Source organism: Achroia grisella, unplaced genomic scaffold, assembly GCF_030625045.1.
Source record: "Achroia grisella isolate CSIRO2021 unplaced genomic scaffold, CSIRO_AGI_Agris_v1 utg906, whole genome shotgun sequence".
In the NCBI taxonomy this organism is placed as follows: Eukaryota; Metazoa; Arthropoda; class Insecta; order Lepidoptera; family Pyralidae; genus Achroia; species Achroia grisella.
The window spans coordinates 1,055,434-1,068,643 of record NW_026713064.1 but is presented as its reverse complement, the minus strand read 5'-3'; the positions used below and the strand labels follow the sequence as shown (position 1 = coordinate 1,068,643).

General features: G+C 30.5%; 3 protein-coding genes across 3 annotated transcripts; 2 read left to right on the top strand and 1 right to left on the bottom strand.

The window, feature by feature from the left end:
• The first annotated feature begins 160 nt into the window (after window positions 1-160).
• On the top strand, window positions 161-3,348 carry LOC131853803 (odorant-binding protein 59a-like). Its single transcript, XM_059204846.1, has 4 exons — window positions 161-607; window positions 963-998; window positions 2,135-2,261; window positions 3,022-3,348. Exons 1-4 carry the CDS (start codon window positions 161-163, stop codon window positions 3,126-3,128), a joined length of 717 nt encoding a protein of 238 aa, XP_059060829.1. The 3' UTR covers window positions 3,129-3,348.
• A 1,175-nt stretch (window positions 3,349-4,523) lies between these two features.
• Window positions 4,524-6,233, bottom strand: LOC131853811 (eukaryotic translation elongation factor 1 epsilon-1). Its single transcript, XM_059204855.1, has 4 exons — window positions 6,089-6,233; window positions 5,809-5,997; window positions 5,631-5,726; window positions 4,524-5,221 (listed from the first exon to the last, which is right to left on the bottom strand). Exons 1-4 carry the CDS (start codon window positions 6,173-6,175, stop codon window positions 5,072-5,074), a joined length of 522 nt encoding a protein of 173 aa, XP_059060838.1. The 5' UTR covers window positions 6,176-6,233; the 3' UTR covers window positions 4,524-5,071.
• A 247-nt stretch (window positions 6,234-6,480) lies between these two features.
• Window positions 6,481-12,609, top strand: LOC131853810 (solute carrier family 35 member F5). The gene is made up of 10 exons (XM_059204854.1): window positions 6,481-6,962; window positions 7,039-7,173; window positions 7,491-7,556; window positions 8,039-8,131; window positions 8,510-8,662; window positions 9,045-9,227; window positions 9,770-9,914; window positions 10,108-10,267; window positions 11,708-11,941; window positions 12,327-12,609. Exons 1-10 carry the CDS (start codon window positions 6,807-6,809, stop codon window positions 12,394-12,396), a joined length of 1,395 nt encoding a protein of 464 aa, XP_059060837.1. The 5' UTR covers window positions 6,481-6,806; the 3' UTR covers window positions 12,397-12,609.
• The last annotated feature ends 601 nt before the right edge of the window (window positions 12,610-13,210 follow it).

The following is a 13,210-nucleotide window of genomic DNA, read 5'->3' as shown; positions in this document are numbered from 1 at the left end:
TATGTCACCATTGTATGTAACCTGATTTAATAATGAAAGCACATCGAATTATCATCTACCTTGATGTCGTTAAAGTGTCACTCTTTAATGAGCCAGTTTCCTGTACTATTCCAATTTATAGCGCACAAAATAATGCATCTTTGTTATTAGTCACATTGCAATGGAGGGTGCCGCATTGCTATTAATATTTCTACCGTGTTTCGTCTCTTGTGCCGGGGAAGGGAACATATGGCTTTTGGAAGAAGAAGTGGCTACTGCATTAAAGTATTGCTTTACTCCTAGAGAGGAACACAATACAAATAACCAGCGTCAACGCCGCTCCGAAAATTACTCACGATTAGACAGTCCAAGGCAGATAAATCAATATGGACACGAGATAAGAAACACAAGCGATTTACGAGAACAAAACATTTCTGTTCTGAATGCAACTGATTATGATTACGGCGGATACGGAACAGGGAGTGGAGGTGAAAAATTGGTCACATCAGCTCCACGGATAGCTAGTAAAAACCTTTCTAATGAAACTATTAATGGTAACACTGGAAATACTATTTCTAATAGAACTAAACGAAGCGATACACTATTAAATAAAGCTGATTCTGATCAGGTACGATTAAAAACATCATATATTTATTAAGATCATTGATATGTTGGCATTAATAGGACTGCTTATATAAATTAGATATGTAAGGAAAATAAATGAAGTCTATTTTTATGACGAATAGAAGGCAGCCAATATAATTAGATAAGAACATATCTAAGTTAGAGATTATCCTTTCCTTGCCTTTTGAAATTAAAATACATTATACATTGTGCAGTTTTTGGGTATAATATAGTTGTACTGGTAACAATTGCCCATGCTAAATACCTATGCACTATGTCCTATGTTTATAAATGTTTTATTTAGCAATAAGTACCTATGTAAACAATTAACAATAAGTTAAATATATATTTTTTTTCAGTGTTTGAGCCAGTGTGTATTTGCCAATCTGCAAATAGTAAGTTATTTCTACTTATTTTTATTAAAACTAAAGATACCTATTTACCTACTTATAAGAGATCTAATATTATATAATAAGATATTTGAGCTTATTATATATAACCTTATATATTGTAACCTTATCTTACAATAAATCCAAAGTACCAAAATCACTCTCATTTAAATAAAAATTATTTAATTTTAACCTTATTCGAAAGATTGGTCTATGATCACCTTTATTTTGTTTTATATACGGGGACTTATGTTTTTTTTGTTTATCAACCAACTTACAAATATTTTTTGTTTTTTTTTTTTATATGGATATCTGTCATAGTCACGTATTAATTACTTTAAAACCTACAATTTAAATCAATTTTTTGCATAAAATAATAAGTGCTTACTTCTGTCATGAAATTAAAACAAAATCAAAAAATAATTTAAATTGCTTCTTCAGAATACTTACATCTTCTACATACAGGGATTTCCCACGACATATTGTAACTTGGGATATTTAAGGTTACTCTCGTTCATCCGAAGGCCAATCACCTCAAAAATATAGCTGCAAATCAGGGTCAGATCCTTTGGTTAATTTCTAGATTTTCAACTATAAAGGCTATATATGTTTTATATATACTACTTACTGCTGCTACTACAAACCTATGGTTCGCATCAATTTATTTATCAAATAAAAGTATAATTCCAATTTAAGATGTAAATAATAACATAGCTTTGTATCTGTTATGCCCGATAGGGTGAATACAACATTTAACATGCTCACTAAAATATGAAGTAACACATTTTTTTTTGTGTTACTACTTCACTACCATTGGGTATAAATCCTGGTAATAAACAGCTAGACAATGACGTTCTCAGTTTTATAATGAGCACTATGTGGAGATACGGCTTAAGTTCACACTAAAGCCATATTGTTGTTTTAATGTATTTTGAGTTTTTAAATAGTAAACAGCGATATTAGTAGTTGTCACTAGGTCGGCCATGGATCCAAGAACGTAGGGTCAAACTTGAAAAGTGTTTATCTGTGGCAAGACCTTTAGTCTTGCCACAGATTACATCGATATATATCGATATATTCATGCACAAAACACACTTTAAGAGAGCTACAATATTATATCTCCACTATGTATAAACAAACAGGTGGACTCTCAAGGAATACCACGTGAAATTGAACTTTGGAACAAAGTACAGTCATCGGTTACCTCGCAACAGTCTCGTACTGCTTTGAGAGATCAAATAAGAGCGTGTTTTCAAGAATTAGAAACAGGTAATATAAATTTGCTTTCATAAAAACTACTAATAGTAACTGAGAATGACAAAGAAGTTGACGACGATGATCATTATCTTTGCACATAGAACACAATTTTTGGCATAGACAGAATGTCCACTACGATCAATAATACCAAAACCCAGCAAATAGTTATTACTTCAAGAAGTTATATTAAATAAATGTAAATAATACAATTATATAACTACTCGGTAGGTACTATCAGAAATATTTTGTATTTACCTAAAACAGTAATTAGAATAAGAAGAAAAAACAAAAACAATATGAAACCAAACCGCAAGCGAGAAATTACTTACTCAACTATTTTACCTGAAATAGCATATCATAGAAATAAAGTAGTACTATATTTAAACATACATATGTACGTTTAATTTTTTTATGGATGACAATAGAATGTTGCTTCCGTCTGCGCTAACAATTTACGCTGGCGGGGCACTACTGGTGCATGATATGATCATGATAAAGTCAGGTGTCAGTTTATCGTGGCGATTTCACGAGTAATTAACTAAATTAGTTATCATTACTAACAAACCCCTTTCCCCTACCTATATATATCTACGATCACGACTGTTATCCCAAATGGGGTAATCGGAACCATAGTGCAGACACATTTTGCTGTCTTTAGAACCTAACTTAACAGGCTAACGATTTAATGCCTATTATTAGATTAGATTTAATTATATAATCCAATTGGATGTTTATCAAAATTTTCAATTAATTGTGAATTACTCTGTTACAGAAGAAGAGGATAATGGTTGCTCTTATTCGAATAAACTAGATCGGTGTCTTATGTTGAGATTTTCTGACAGAACGCCAAACGAAAATACGAAAAAAGCAGAGAATTAAAAAACAATAATATTAATTAAGCATTAAAGACTTAATTATTAAGGATAAATAATGTTATTATAATTACATTTACCTATAGTAGGTATTGTTATTTTATACTATATACCTATAATAATACCTATTACAGAAATATGATACAGGATTGTTACTAATTTAATTTAAATTTGTTACTAATTTAGTGCTTTGTAAGTAGGTTTTGTTTCACAAATATGTAGGTAATAAATAGACCATACGTAAATAAAAAATATAAATAAATTATATACCTATCTTAGTATATTTTTACTAGTTTTCTTAACCATAAATTCTACGTCAGTTCGTCACCACAATTAAAGTAAGCACCTATTGTAAATGTGAGATCCTTTTCATTTATTGTATTTACTTTCCAACTGTTTTATAAATATAATACAATAGGATAACCGGGGAATGAAAATGGCTGTGGGTGAAACACAACTGCCTCATCCAAACTTATATTTCTTAACTCGTGTGGATATATCTGTTTCGGTAATGGGTCTTGTACAGTCTTCAATTCCTAAAAGATATAAATTTTATAGGGCTTATTTATAATGTGACTCGTATCAAAATACGTAAATTATTTGTTTAATAGTTTAATATTTAGTTTTGTTACTATTTTTCATTTTGAAATGTTGGAAAATTCAAATCTATTTCAATGGTGGCTCCATTGAAGTCTTCTTCACTCCATTCTAGTCTTCAGTGCCACACACTTCCACTCACACTCCTTGACAATATTTCTCCTCAATATTGAGTAGATTCAAAATTAGAGAATACTATAGAATAACTAATATATTGTTTTCAAATACCTGGTTAGCTAAATAATTCTAAACACATACATACACAATATTTAAATGTACTCGTTACAATTAAGAGAACAAAAATGTTAACGAGTTCCATTACGACTGTATAATACACGGGCAATTGTACAGCACGGCGTATTGTGTATAAGCTATAACCACTTTATATAAACTACATACTCCTACACTATTCGTAGATTTTTAATCAAAATTTCATAGAAACATATGTTGCTTTGCAAACTTTATAGTCTACGCTGTTTTAAAATTAGTGAATTGGAAAATAACGTTAGGTAAGTACCTACATCAGTATTATTAACAAATACGATGCAAGTATTCTGTATTATGCAGTCAGTGATAAAAGAAAAAAATTACTTCCAATTACGACAATATTTACAATGAACAAATGCAAGAAAAATATTATTTATTTAAAAAAAAAACATCGAACTCATCTAGTGTTCTCGTTGCTTCTCTTTCATTTTGTAGATAAACATATATGTAATTGATTTGTATGTGTAGATGTGTAGTGTAGCTTGATCTTTTTACATAGATATGCACATTACAATGTTATTAAATGGAAACAGAAGAATTCAGTCATTAATATTTATTGTATGAATTGTTACATAATAATTGATTTTCTACTGTAAATATTCAAATATACATGGTACTTTGTGGTTAATCATTCATGTAGATGAATCATATAAAGCTAACAATGTATTTTTTATGAATTGATGTGAAGGATTCTGTTCTTACAAACATTATTTTCAGAATAATTGTTTGGTTCTTCAATGAACTAATCTTTTATTATTAAAAATATATTGTTTAAGTTTTGTTTTAAACCTCAATATAAATACTGTAATTATTAGATTTAATACTGCCTGTATTTGACTACTTATTATTTAAAGAATGTTTATTAGCATATCAATTTTCATTTATTACTTTGACCAGCATACAAGTCTCTTTTGAGGAAAGAAAAGCCATCTCATTTCATCACAAACATATAAAAAAATATTTATTTGTATTTTTTTTAGTTGTGTACTCTCAACAATATATTATGATATATCTACCAGACATAATATGAGTCAATTTATTTAATATTATTAAATTTAACACATTAAGTGTTCATATATATGAAATTTAATGCGCTATAGGAGCTAATACTGAGAGTGTCAAATTATTCAGTGCTAGAGGTGGCTTGCTTGAACACACTTTAGGTTGGGCTTGTATATGTTTTGACCACCTAAAAAGATGAAGTAATGACTCACGTTCATAAATTGGAAGACGTTCCTGGAATTAATAAAAAATAGTAAGTACAAAATATTTAATTTAATTTCAATATTAATCAATATTAAGTATAATGAGATAAAGATTGTGAGTTTGGCAGTTCAAAGTACTTTTTGGTCCGCTCAAGTGAGGGTATAGGCTACATAACATTACACTATGACCAACAAAAAGGGTGCTGCAATTAATAATGTAAAACAGAGAAAATGTATTGAGATCAAAGTCAGCTAGTATTAAATAGTATAATGCTTTAATAGATAGTAGTCAATGAACATAGTAATTAAGTAATCATAACTACTTTGGTTTTATCCCAAATTACTAGATTTAAAAAAAATATCTATGGCTAAAGCAGTTACTTTTATTCTGAAATAGTGGATGGTTAATATTTGGACTAATGACCCAAAAGTATACTTACTAGTAGAGGATATAATGCATAATAAGTTGCAACATCAACTATATTTATGAAATTGCCTGTCAGATAGGTATTCCTTTGTAAGGCCTTGTTTATGTCCTGAAAAAATTATAAACAATATCAGTAGGTACATAATAACTTGTAAATTATTAGATTACTTTAAGGTAACGTAAAACTATACCTGCAAGAAATTCTTGGCTAGAATAGGATTAGTAACTGCCTGGTTGGAATAGATTGCAATATGCTCAAGCCATTGATAGCTAAGCAATAAATTTTCCTGTGACATTTGTACACCACTTTTTGATACTAATTGTAATACAATACTTGCAAAACCATATACATTCTGTTTACCCAATACTGTTGTCAATACCTAGAAGTACAAGGACAATCATTTATATAGATCAGTTAATAAATATTATAACTTAAAATTCTACAGCAACAAACAAAAATTAGATACAGACCCTATCAGTGTTATAGCAAACTGGGCCTACAGGTGTGTTTAAGTATTTTCCTATTAGTTTTATTGTCTCTGTATTACACGCACTCATTTTATTGTTTTTGACTAAGAATATCTTTCTTCAATTTAATGTAACAGTAAAATCTATCAGAAATCTTTTTAAGTACTAAATATTATTGAATAATAATGATAATAAAATTAACTAAGAAAACTAAATAAATATGTGTGGTCAGAATGGTAAGGTTATGTTCAGTTTGTGGTACAGTCACATTAATATTTCAAATGCAAAAAACAGCTAAGTGAAAACAAGACTTCACGCACGTCAATACGTCAATCAATATTGTCGTTTGTTGGAATTGTATTTTAACTGATACAAACCAAAGAAAAAAGTAGTACAGATAACTCGTAACGAGAATATCATGAGTTATCTATGTTTCTGTGAGCGCTGTCAAATCTGTCACTGATTAAGATTCTTTGATATTTGTTCGTATTTTTCCTATTAGGTACTAAAAAAAACACGAAACTTATAATATTTACTAACTATTTAGTCTCTTTGGAAGTATATATGACATATTAGGAAGTGAACGGATAAATTATAATACCATATAGAGCATAGGGTTTATGAAGCAGAGGTGTTAACATTAAACGAACTATGAGCCTTAACAACAAACCATAACATTGATTTAAGTTTTCTCTTTGTATAATCGTTAACATTCATCTTCATGTTGACTCTATGTCATGATTATTTTCGAATTATCTCTCTCAATAAAAACGGCAAAGATGGTAACCAACACAGTAGTCGTAAAAAGTTTACGTTTGGTTTATTCTTACTCCTATTGGTTGTTATATTGTGGGTTTTATCGTCGGAAATGACCAAAGTAAGTATCTTTTGCTTACATCTCTATTTACTTGTAATATTTATTTTATTTACAATAATGGTTGTATTTTTTTCAGTATATATATGTAGAAAAGAAACTAGAGAGACCATTTCTAGTAACCTATGTTCGAAGTTCACTATTATTTGTTTATCTTTTGGTGTTATGCTTCACACCACCTACAAGGGATCCTTGTCGACCTGTTGATTACACTGTAAGTATATATGTATTATTTACTCCACATACTATAATAATTAAAAATAACTCTTAATATTTAGAATTTCATAATTAATAGAATTGTTTGTTTGACAGCCAACTTCAATTTAGATATATATTGTTTATTATTAGTACTTGTATTTGACTACTAGTGGCTATATACAAGTTCTATGTATTTGTAACTAGATGGTACTGTACAATATGTCTAGATTAATTTATATAATTCACATAATAGGGAACATTTTTTTATTTTACATTATAATTATGTTTATTGATATTTTTTTTATGCTTAATATGTAATTTGAACTATTTCAGCAATTACTAGAGCATTCTGCTGAAACAGATGATGAAAACTATTTTAGTGAATCCACTAATAGTTTGGTAAGTATTTACTCAAAATATTATAACTATTAATTTACAATGACAGAAAATTAAAACAGAAGAGGATTGTTAAAGGATTAATGTTAATTTAAAAAAGATACTTATATTTGATTTGTTCTTTAGATGTTTCTATATTTCTATGCACACATGATGATATATATAATACTTGTATAGAATTTATGTAAACAATAACTCTTTTCTAACTATACATTGACTATTAAAATAAAAATATAGTTGTAAATAATCTTAATAATATTATAAACCCAAAAATTTGTAAGTATTGTGTTATAAGGATGTTTGTTATTCTTTCACTCAAAAACTTCTGAACGGATTTTGATGAGACTACAGTAATATAGCTTATGCATCAGAATAACATATAGGCTATATTTTTTTTATTGAAATTTAACACAGGTAAAATCACAAGCACAGCTAGTATTTAACATTTTTGAAATTGTATAAAATATTCATATGGCTTATTCCAGGGTGATTCTACATTTGTACCAGTTCGTGCTGGAGAAACCACGGATAGTGATGATGCAGCTCCAAGAGCTGTACGCTTCAATAAAGTAGCAGAGGTAAAAATTAGTACATTTTTTATATTGAGAAAAAGTGTATTTGGTGACTTCTTCAGAGGCGAGACATGTGTCGCAATATAGATGTAGAGTATAATGTCAATAAAGTTTGGGATTTCCATAATAAAGTTGAAAAAAAATTCATACAGTTTGAATACTTGTGATAATAATATTAATCCAATAAAAAATTAAATTGACTTCCATAAAATAACACCTACTTTGATAAGTTTAATCCAATACAAAAGAACAGTTTAGAATTCAAAATATTTAAATTTTTCGATTGTGCTATGAAATCTCTTGTCTCATATAATACAAAGCTGCCCTTTTACTTAAGAAGAAGGCTGTTCATGCAATTGTGTGATAATTATTATAATTGTGCAGGTGCGAGTGATGTCCGCGGCGATGGCGGGCGAAGCCCTACTAGCGAGGCTGTCATGGGCCGCTTCAGTTCGCGCCAGCGAACATGCGCAGCGCCGCGCCGCCGCCGCCGCCACCCGACGACATCTGCGACTCGCTCTCCTCTTTGCTGTTCCAGTACATATAATTTGTTGACTACACTTCATTTACTAATTAAAAAAAAACTTTAATTAAATTTATCTTCATATATCACTCAACAATTGTGTGCATGGAGCAAAAGCAATTTAAACCCTTAACAATGCCCTGAGTAGTGGAATATTGATATGCAATATGAAAAACAATAAATTACTGATAATCGATTTCAGAAATTACTTCATTATGAAAAAAACATACACAGCTCTTTGCTATACCTGCCTTCAATTCTTAATTCATTCCATTGGACACTAGATTTTCACAAAGTGGATCTAGTAATTTAAGGACGTCACTTAAAAGTAGCATTATTTTCATTCCCCATATTTCGATACCATATATGTTAATTATAAAATACCATTTGTTTCAGTGGTTCATATCAAACTACTTGTACCGACTAAGTTTGAAATACAGTGCAGCAAGCACGGCAACGATCTATACTTCTACAACAGGCGCACTAGCGCTCTCGTTGGGCGCGGTATTTACTCAAATGCCTAGCGATCGGTTCAACCTTTCCAAATGTGTCGCCGTTTTAATCACCGCCGCTAGTCTGGTAAGCTATCGACAATACAATTTAAAAGTAATTATTTTAATTAAGGAATTTCTTAATTTATTTTGTTTAAGACGCTACAATTAGCATATGTGCTACAAATACCATAAATATTCAGTGCAGAAACTTGATTACCGTTACGACATTCTCTAATGGTGATAAAATTTCAACTGTTATTTAGTCTACATTCATATCGCGTCACATGTTTCGTGTCTGAATGAAACATCATCAGGTATTGAATAGTGTTCGGATATAGCTTAGAAACCTAGTGTAGACTGTACGGCGTCGCAGTTTGGTTGCCGAAACAGTGCAATGAACTTCTGCAAAATAACATTTAATTCAAAAAAATATATTAAAAGAAATTATTAATTTTTGAAGCTTAATTATAATGATAAAAATGTTAATTTAAATAGATAAGGCATGTCGTATCATATACTACTATGTCTGTAGACACAGACAGAATTCTTCCTCTGTTACTTTCAGGACACCTATTTGTTTGAATTTGAGTTTATAATTTTTCACTCATATTTGAATTTATTTTGTAGGTGGTATTAGGTTTATCAGAGAGTCAGAACAACTGGAAAGCAGTATTCTCTGCTCTTGGCTCCGCGTTATGCTATGCGGTGCACCTTGTGATGTATCGTCAAGAGTTAAAGAAAGGTGACGGTATCAATTCTCCATTGCTGGTTGGTAAGTTATATATAATTTTATTTTATATTATCATTGTTATGAAGATTATTATTATACCTTTAAACTTCCTCATAACACATATTTTTCTAATATAGACTTATTATATTTTTGTTTTATTTTCATTTCTTCTTGTTATGTGGCCCCCTTGAGTAATGCTTACAATTCTTTTGTAAATGTTCATTTAAATTTATAGGTTTAGTGGGATGTGCTTGTGGTTGCATAGCATGGGCGATGGGCGGAGTACTGGCCGCAGTAGGCATAGAGTCTGCGGAACTGCCTCCGCCCAGACTCTGGAGTTGGTTATTACTTGATGCGGCCATTGGACCACTTTTAATTGAATCACTATGGCTATGGTAAGTATTTCTTTACATTCATATTCTTCATAATATATCTCAAAATCATGTTTTGAAGTAGTCTTATATATTATTGTATGTGTAATGTATAAAAGTATAAATATATTGTAATCATGACTGTATATTAGAGTTACTAATCGGGAATAGAATAGAAAAGTAATTTTTTTTTTTTTACATTATTCCTGAGATGTACATGTACTTATATTAGAAACGCGAAAGTATGTGTGTGTGTAATTGTCGTTTGATACTTTTTCATAACAAAACGGCAAAATGGATCATATAAAATTTGCCATGAAGATAGACTGTATTACTAGTCTGAACATGGCTATTTTGTATCTCAAAAAATAATCTGTATATAATTAATAGCTGGAATTGTATAACTTTATTATCATATAAATTAATATATATAAATTACCTTTATTTGTTGAATAGAATAGAAAATCATTTATTCAAATAAACTTAATTTAAGCACTTTTGAATATTTTTTTTTAAATCTATGGCTTATTCAGAAAGCAGTCTTATCACAAGAAGAATAAGCAAGAAACTTGTCTGTTGCTCTTTTAAACAATCCTTGTAAGTTCACATTTTAGAAGTCGAAACATGTGAATACAAACTACCAACCTGCACTAATTTATTTAGGCTCAAATATAAAAACACAATAAAATTAAATCAGTCGTAGTGATAAGAGCAGACCAGTCCCTACAAGCAGCACTCGTTCACGAGTATGACGGATGAGCCAGTCATCACTGCGCTCGACCATATTGTAAGGAGCCCAATGACCCGGCCCACCACGCCGCCACATGTCTGGACATTTTAGTGAGCATGACTACTCATTCCACTCGACCTCGTCATAGCTACTTAAATTTGAATTGTATTTCACGTGTTTGTTATGTTATAGTTAAATGTAGGTATGTAAAGATTAAGAACTACGTGTAATTTGTGCATTTATGTTCTATAAAGGCGTGATGAAATTTCGCTGAATGCTAATATTCTTTTTAAATTAAATGCATAAATAATACATTAAATCAAAAAAACATTACACACACTGCCATGTATTTGACAATGGAACCTTAATAAAGTTCTTATCATTTAAACTAGCGGACTCAGCATACATTGTCTTTCCATATATAATAAATTGATATTTTAATAAGAAATAGGGGTTAATGGTAGAACAGTGATGTTGTATGTATTTTTCATTACTACTTAAATCATAATAAAAAAAATGTAGTGGTGGGTCATCGTTATCATTGAAAAGTAGATGTTAGCCTATTCTCAGACCTATCCGATATTCACACAAAATTTCTATAAAATTGGAAGAGTTCGGAAACAAACACCTTGACAATAATTATGGTCGAGTTTCGACCACCCTAGTTATAATTATGAAATCCCTTCTATTCTTCTTGTTATATTCTTTCTCTTCTATTCTTCTATTTTCAACAGGGGCCGATCACTGACGTCGTGTCAGACAGCGACGTGCATGCTGGCGCTGGTGATCCCATTGTCGGTGGGAGTGGACGCGTGGCGCGGCGGCGTTACCAGTGACGGCGAAGTGTGGAGAATCGCTGCGGCGCTGCTGGCGGCCGGTGGCTGGCTCGTCGGTTCGCTAGACTTGCCGCGCTCTTTGTCGCCACTCACGTGGATTAACAGCCGACTGCGGGCCGCGGAAGGATTCACGTATGTATCTACTTCTATATTTTATAAATCATATTTGTGTATTCCAAACTACTGATTTAAAATATCAGTTAAATTAAATTTGTTGAACACAGTCTCTTACTAAACGATTACTTGAATAACAAACGTGCATGGCAATAATTGGTCAAGCACGGGATTTTTAATTACTGTTACACATAGACACCTATATAAGTAGGTAATGTAAATAAACTGGCATTAAAAAAACGAAAATAATTTTAGTTTCTTGTCAGTTCGGAAACATATTAATACAAAAAACTTAACCTTCATAAGCAGTTAAAACTTTCTACAACATATACAAACAATAGTAAAATAAGAGATCAAAGAAGGAAATAAATTATAACAAATAATTAAATTTGTAATTTCACAGGGTAATAAGAAATATTCCAGATCTCGACGAGCAATCAGAGGCTCTTATGTCATCAGATGATCCGACGTAGCACTCTGCAGGAACATTGCACAAGAGGATTTGTTTGAAGACTCAAGTGCAGCTGGTTTTTATATAAAAGTGTACAGTATAATTTATACCACAGGCGCCCGGATACCACATAATTCGTGATCGATCTCATTTAACTAATCTCTAGCTTGTACTAATACCAAGCAAATAGGTTGGACTAATATTCTATGGTATGTCGCGTTCAAAATTATGTATCCAAATTTATGGTATGCAAAGTTCAAAATTATGTATACAACTGCATCAGTAGACTAATGGCGCATCACATGTAACTGATAAAAAAAATATATTTGTAATGACATTTTTTAATTTATAGACAATTAGCAATGGTAGGGCCTTTTTTTACAATGCGTTACATTAATGTCCATTTTAGATAAATTACTTGTGTCGTATTTTATATTTCGTAGTTCACTGAATTTGAAAGTCTGATTGATGCAGAATACCTATATATAACATAATAGAATTTAGTCATTTGTGACTGCAACTTAAAAATTATTTTATATCACCTAGTTTGTTGTGTGACCACGCTTTTTTATTCCTAGTCTCTAATGATTAGCATTTATTTAAAAATCAAAATGTTAACTATTAAGTAATATTAAATAATCATTCCACATTGTAAGTAGTAGTAATAATATAAACTTCGTTCCACATAAGTGCAATATCGGAATAAAAATATTTAATATCAAGTTGTATATTATGTAAACATCTATCAAATATTATGTAGCTCAGTAGGTTCTCAAGAAATGTGTACTTCAACTAATATTTTATTCATAAAAACTAAATTAAATTAAAGCTATCGC

What these genes read in the sequence shown, in the direction of transcription:
- LOC131853803 (XM_059204846.1), top strand. Translation starts at nt 161, where the DNA reads ATGGAGGGTGCCGCATTGCTATTAATATTTCTACCGTGTTTCGTCTCT. An exon ending in TATTTGCCAATCTGCAAATA is followed by an intron (nt 999 to 2,134) that starts GTAAGTTATTTC and finishes ATAAACAAACAG; the next exon opens with GTGGACTCTCAAGGAATACC. An exon ending in TTTTCAAGAATTAGAAACAG is followed by an intron (nt 2,262 to 3,021) that starts GTAATATAAATT and finishes ACTCTGTTACAG; the next exon opens with AAGAAGAGGATAATGGTTGC.
- LOC131853811 (XM_059204855.1), bottom strand. Translation starts at nt 6,175, where the DNA reads ATGAGTGCGTGTAATACAGAGACAATAAAACTAATAGGAAAATACTTA. An exon ending in TTTGCTATAACACTGATAGG is followed by an intron (nt 5,998 to 6,088) that starts GTCTGTATCTAA and finishes TTGTACTTCTAG; the next exon opens with GTATTGACAACAGTATTGGG. An exon ending in TAGCCAAGAATTTCTTGCAG is followed by an intron (nt 5,727 to 5,808) that starts GTATAGTTTTAC and finishes TAATTTTTTCAG; the next exon opens with GACATAAACAAGGCCTTACA.
- LOC131853810 (XM_059204854.1), top strand. Translation starts at nt 6,807, where the DNA reads ATGTTGACTCTATGTCATGATTATTTTCGAATTATCTCTCTCAATAAA. An exon ending in GTCGACCTGTTGATTACACT is followed by an intron (nt 7,174 to 7,490) that starts GTAAGTATATAT and finishes GAACTATTTCAG; the next exon opens with CAATTACTAGAGCATTCTGC. An exon ending in TAATCACCGCCGCTAGTCTG is followed by an intron (nt 9,228 to 9,769) that starts GTAAGCTATCGA and finishes TTTATTTTGTAG; the next exon opens with GTGGTATTAGGTTTATCAGA.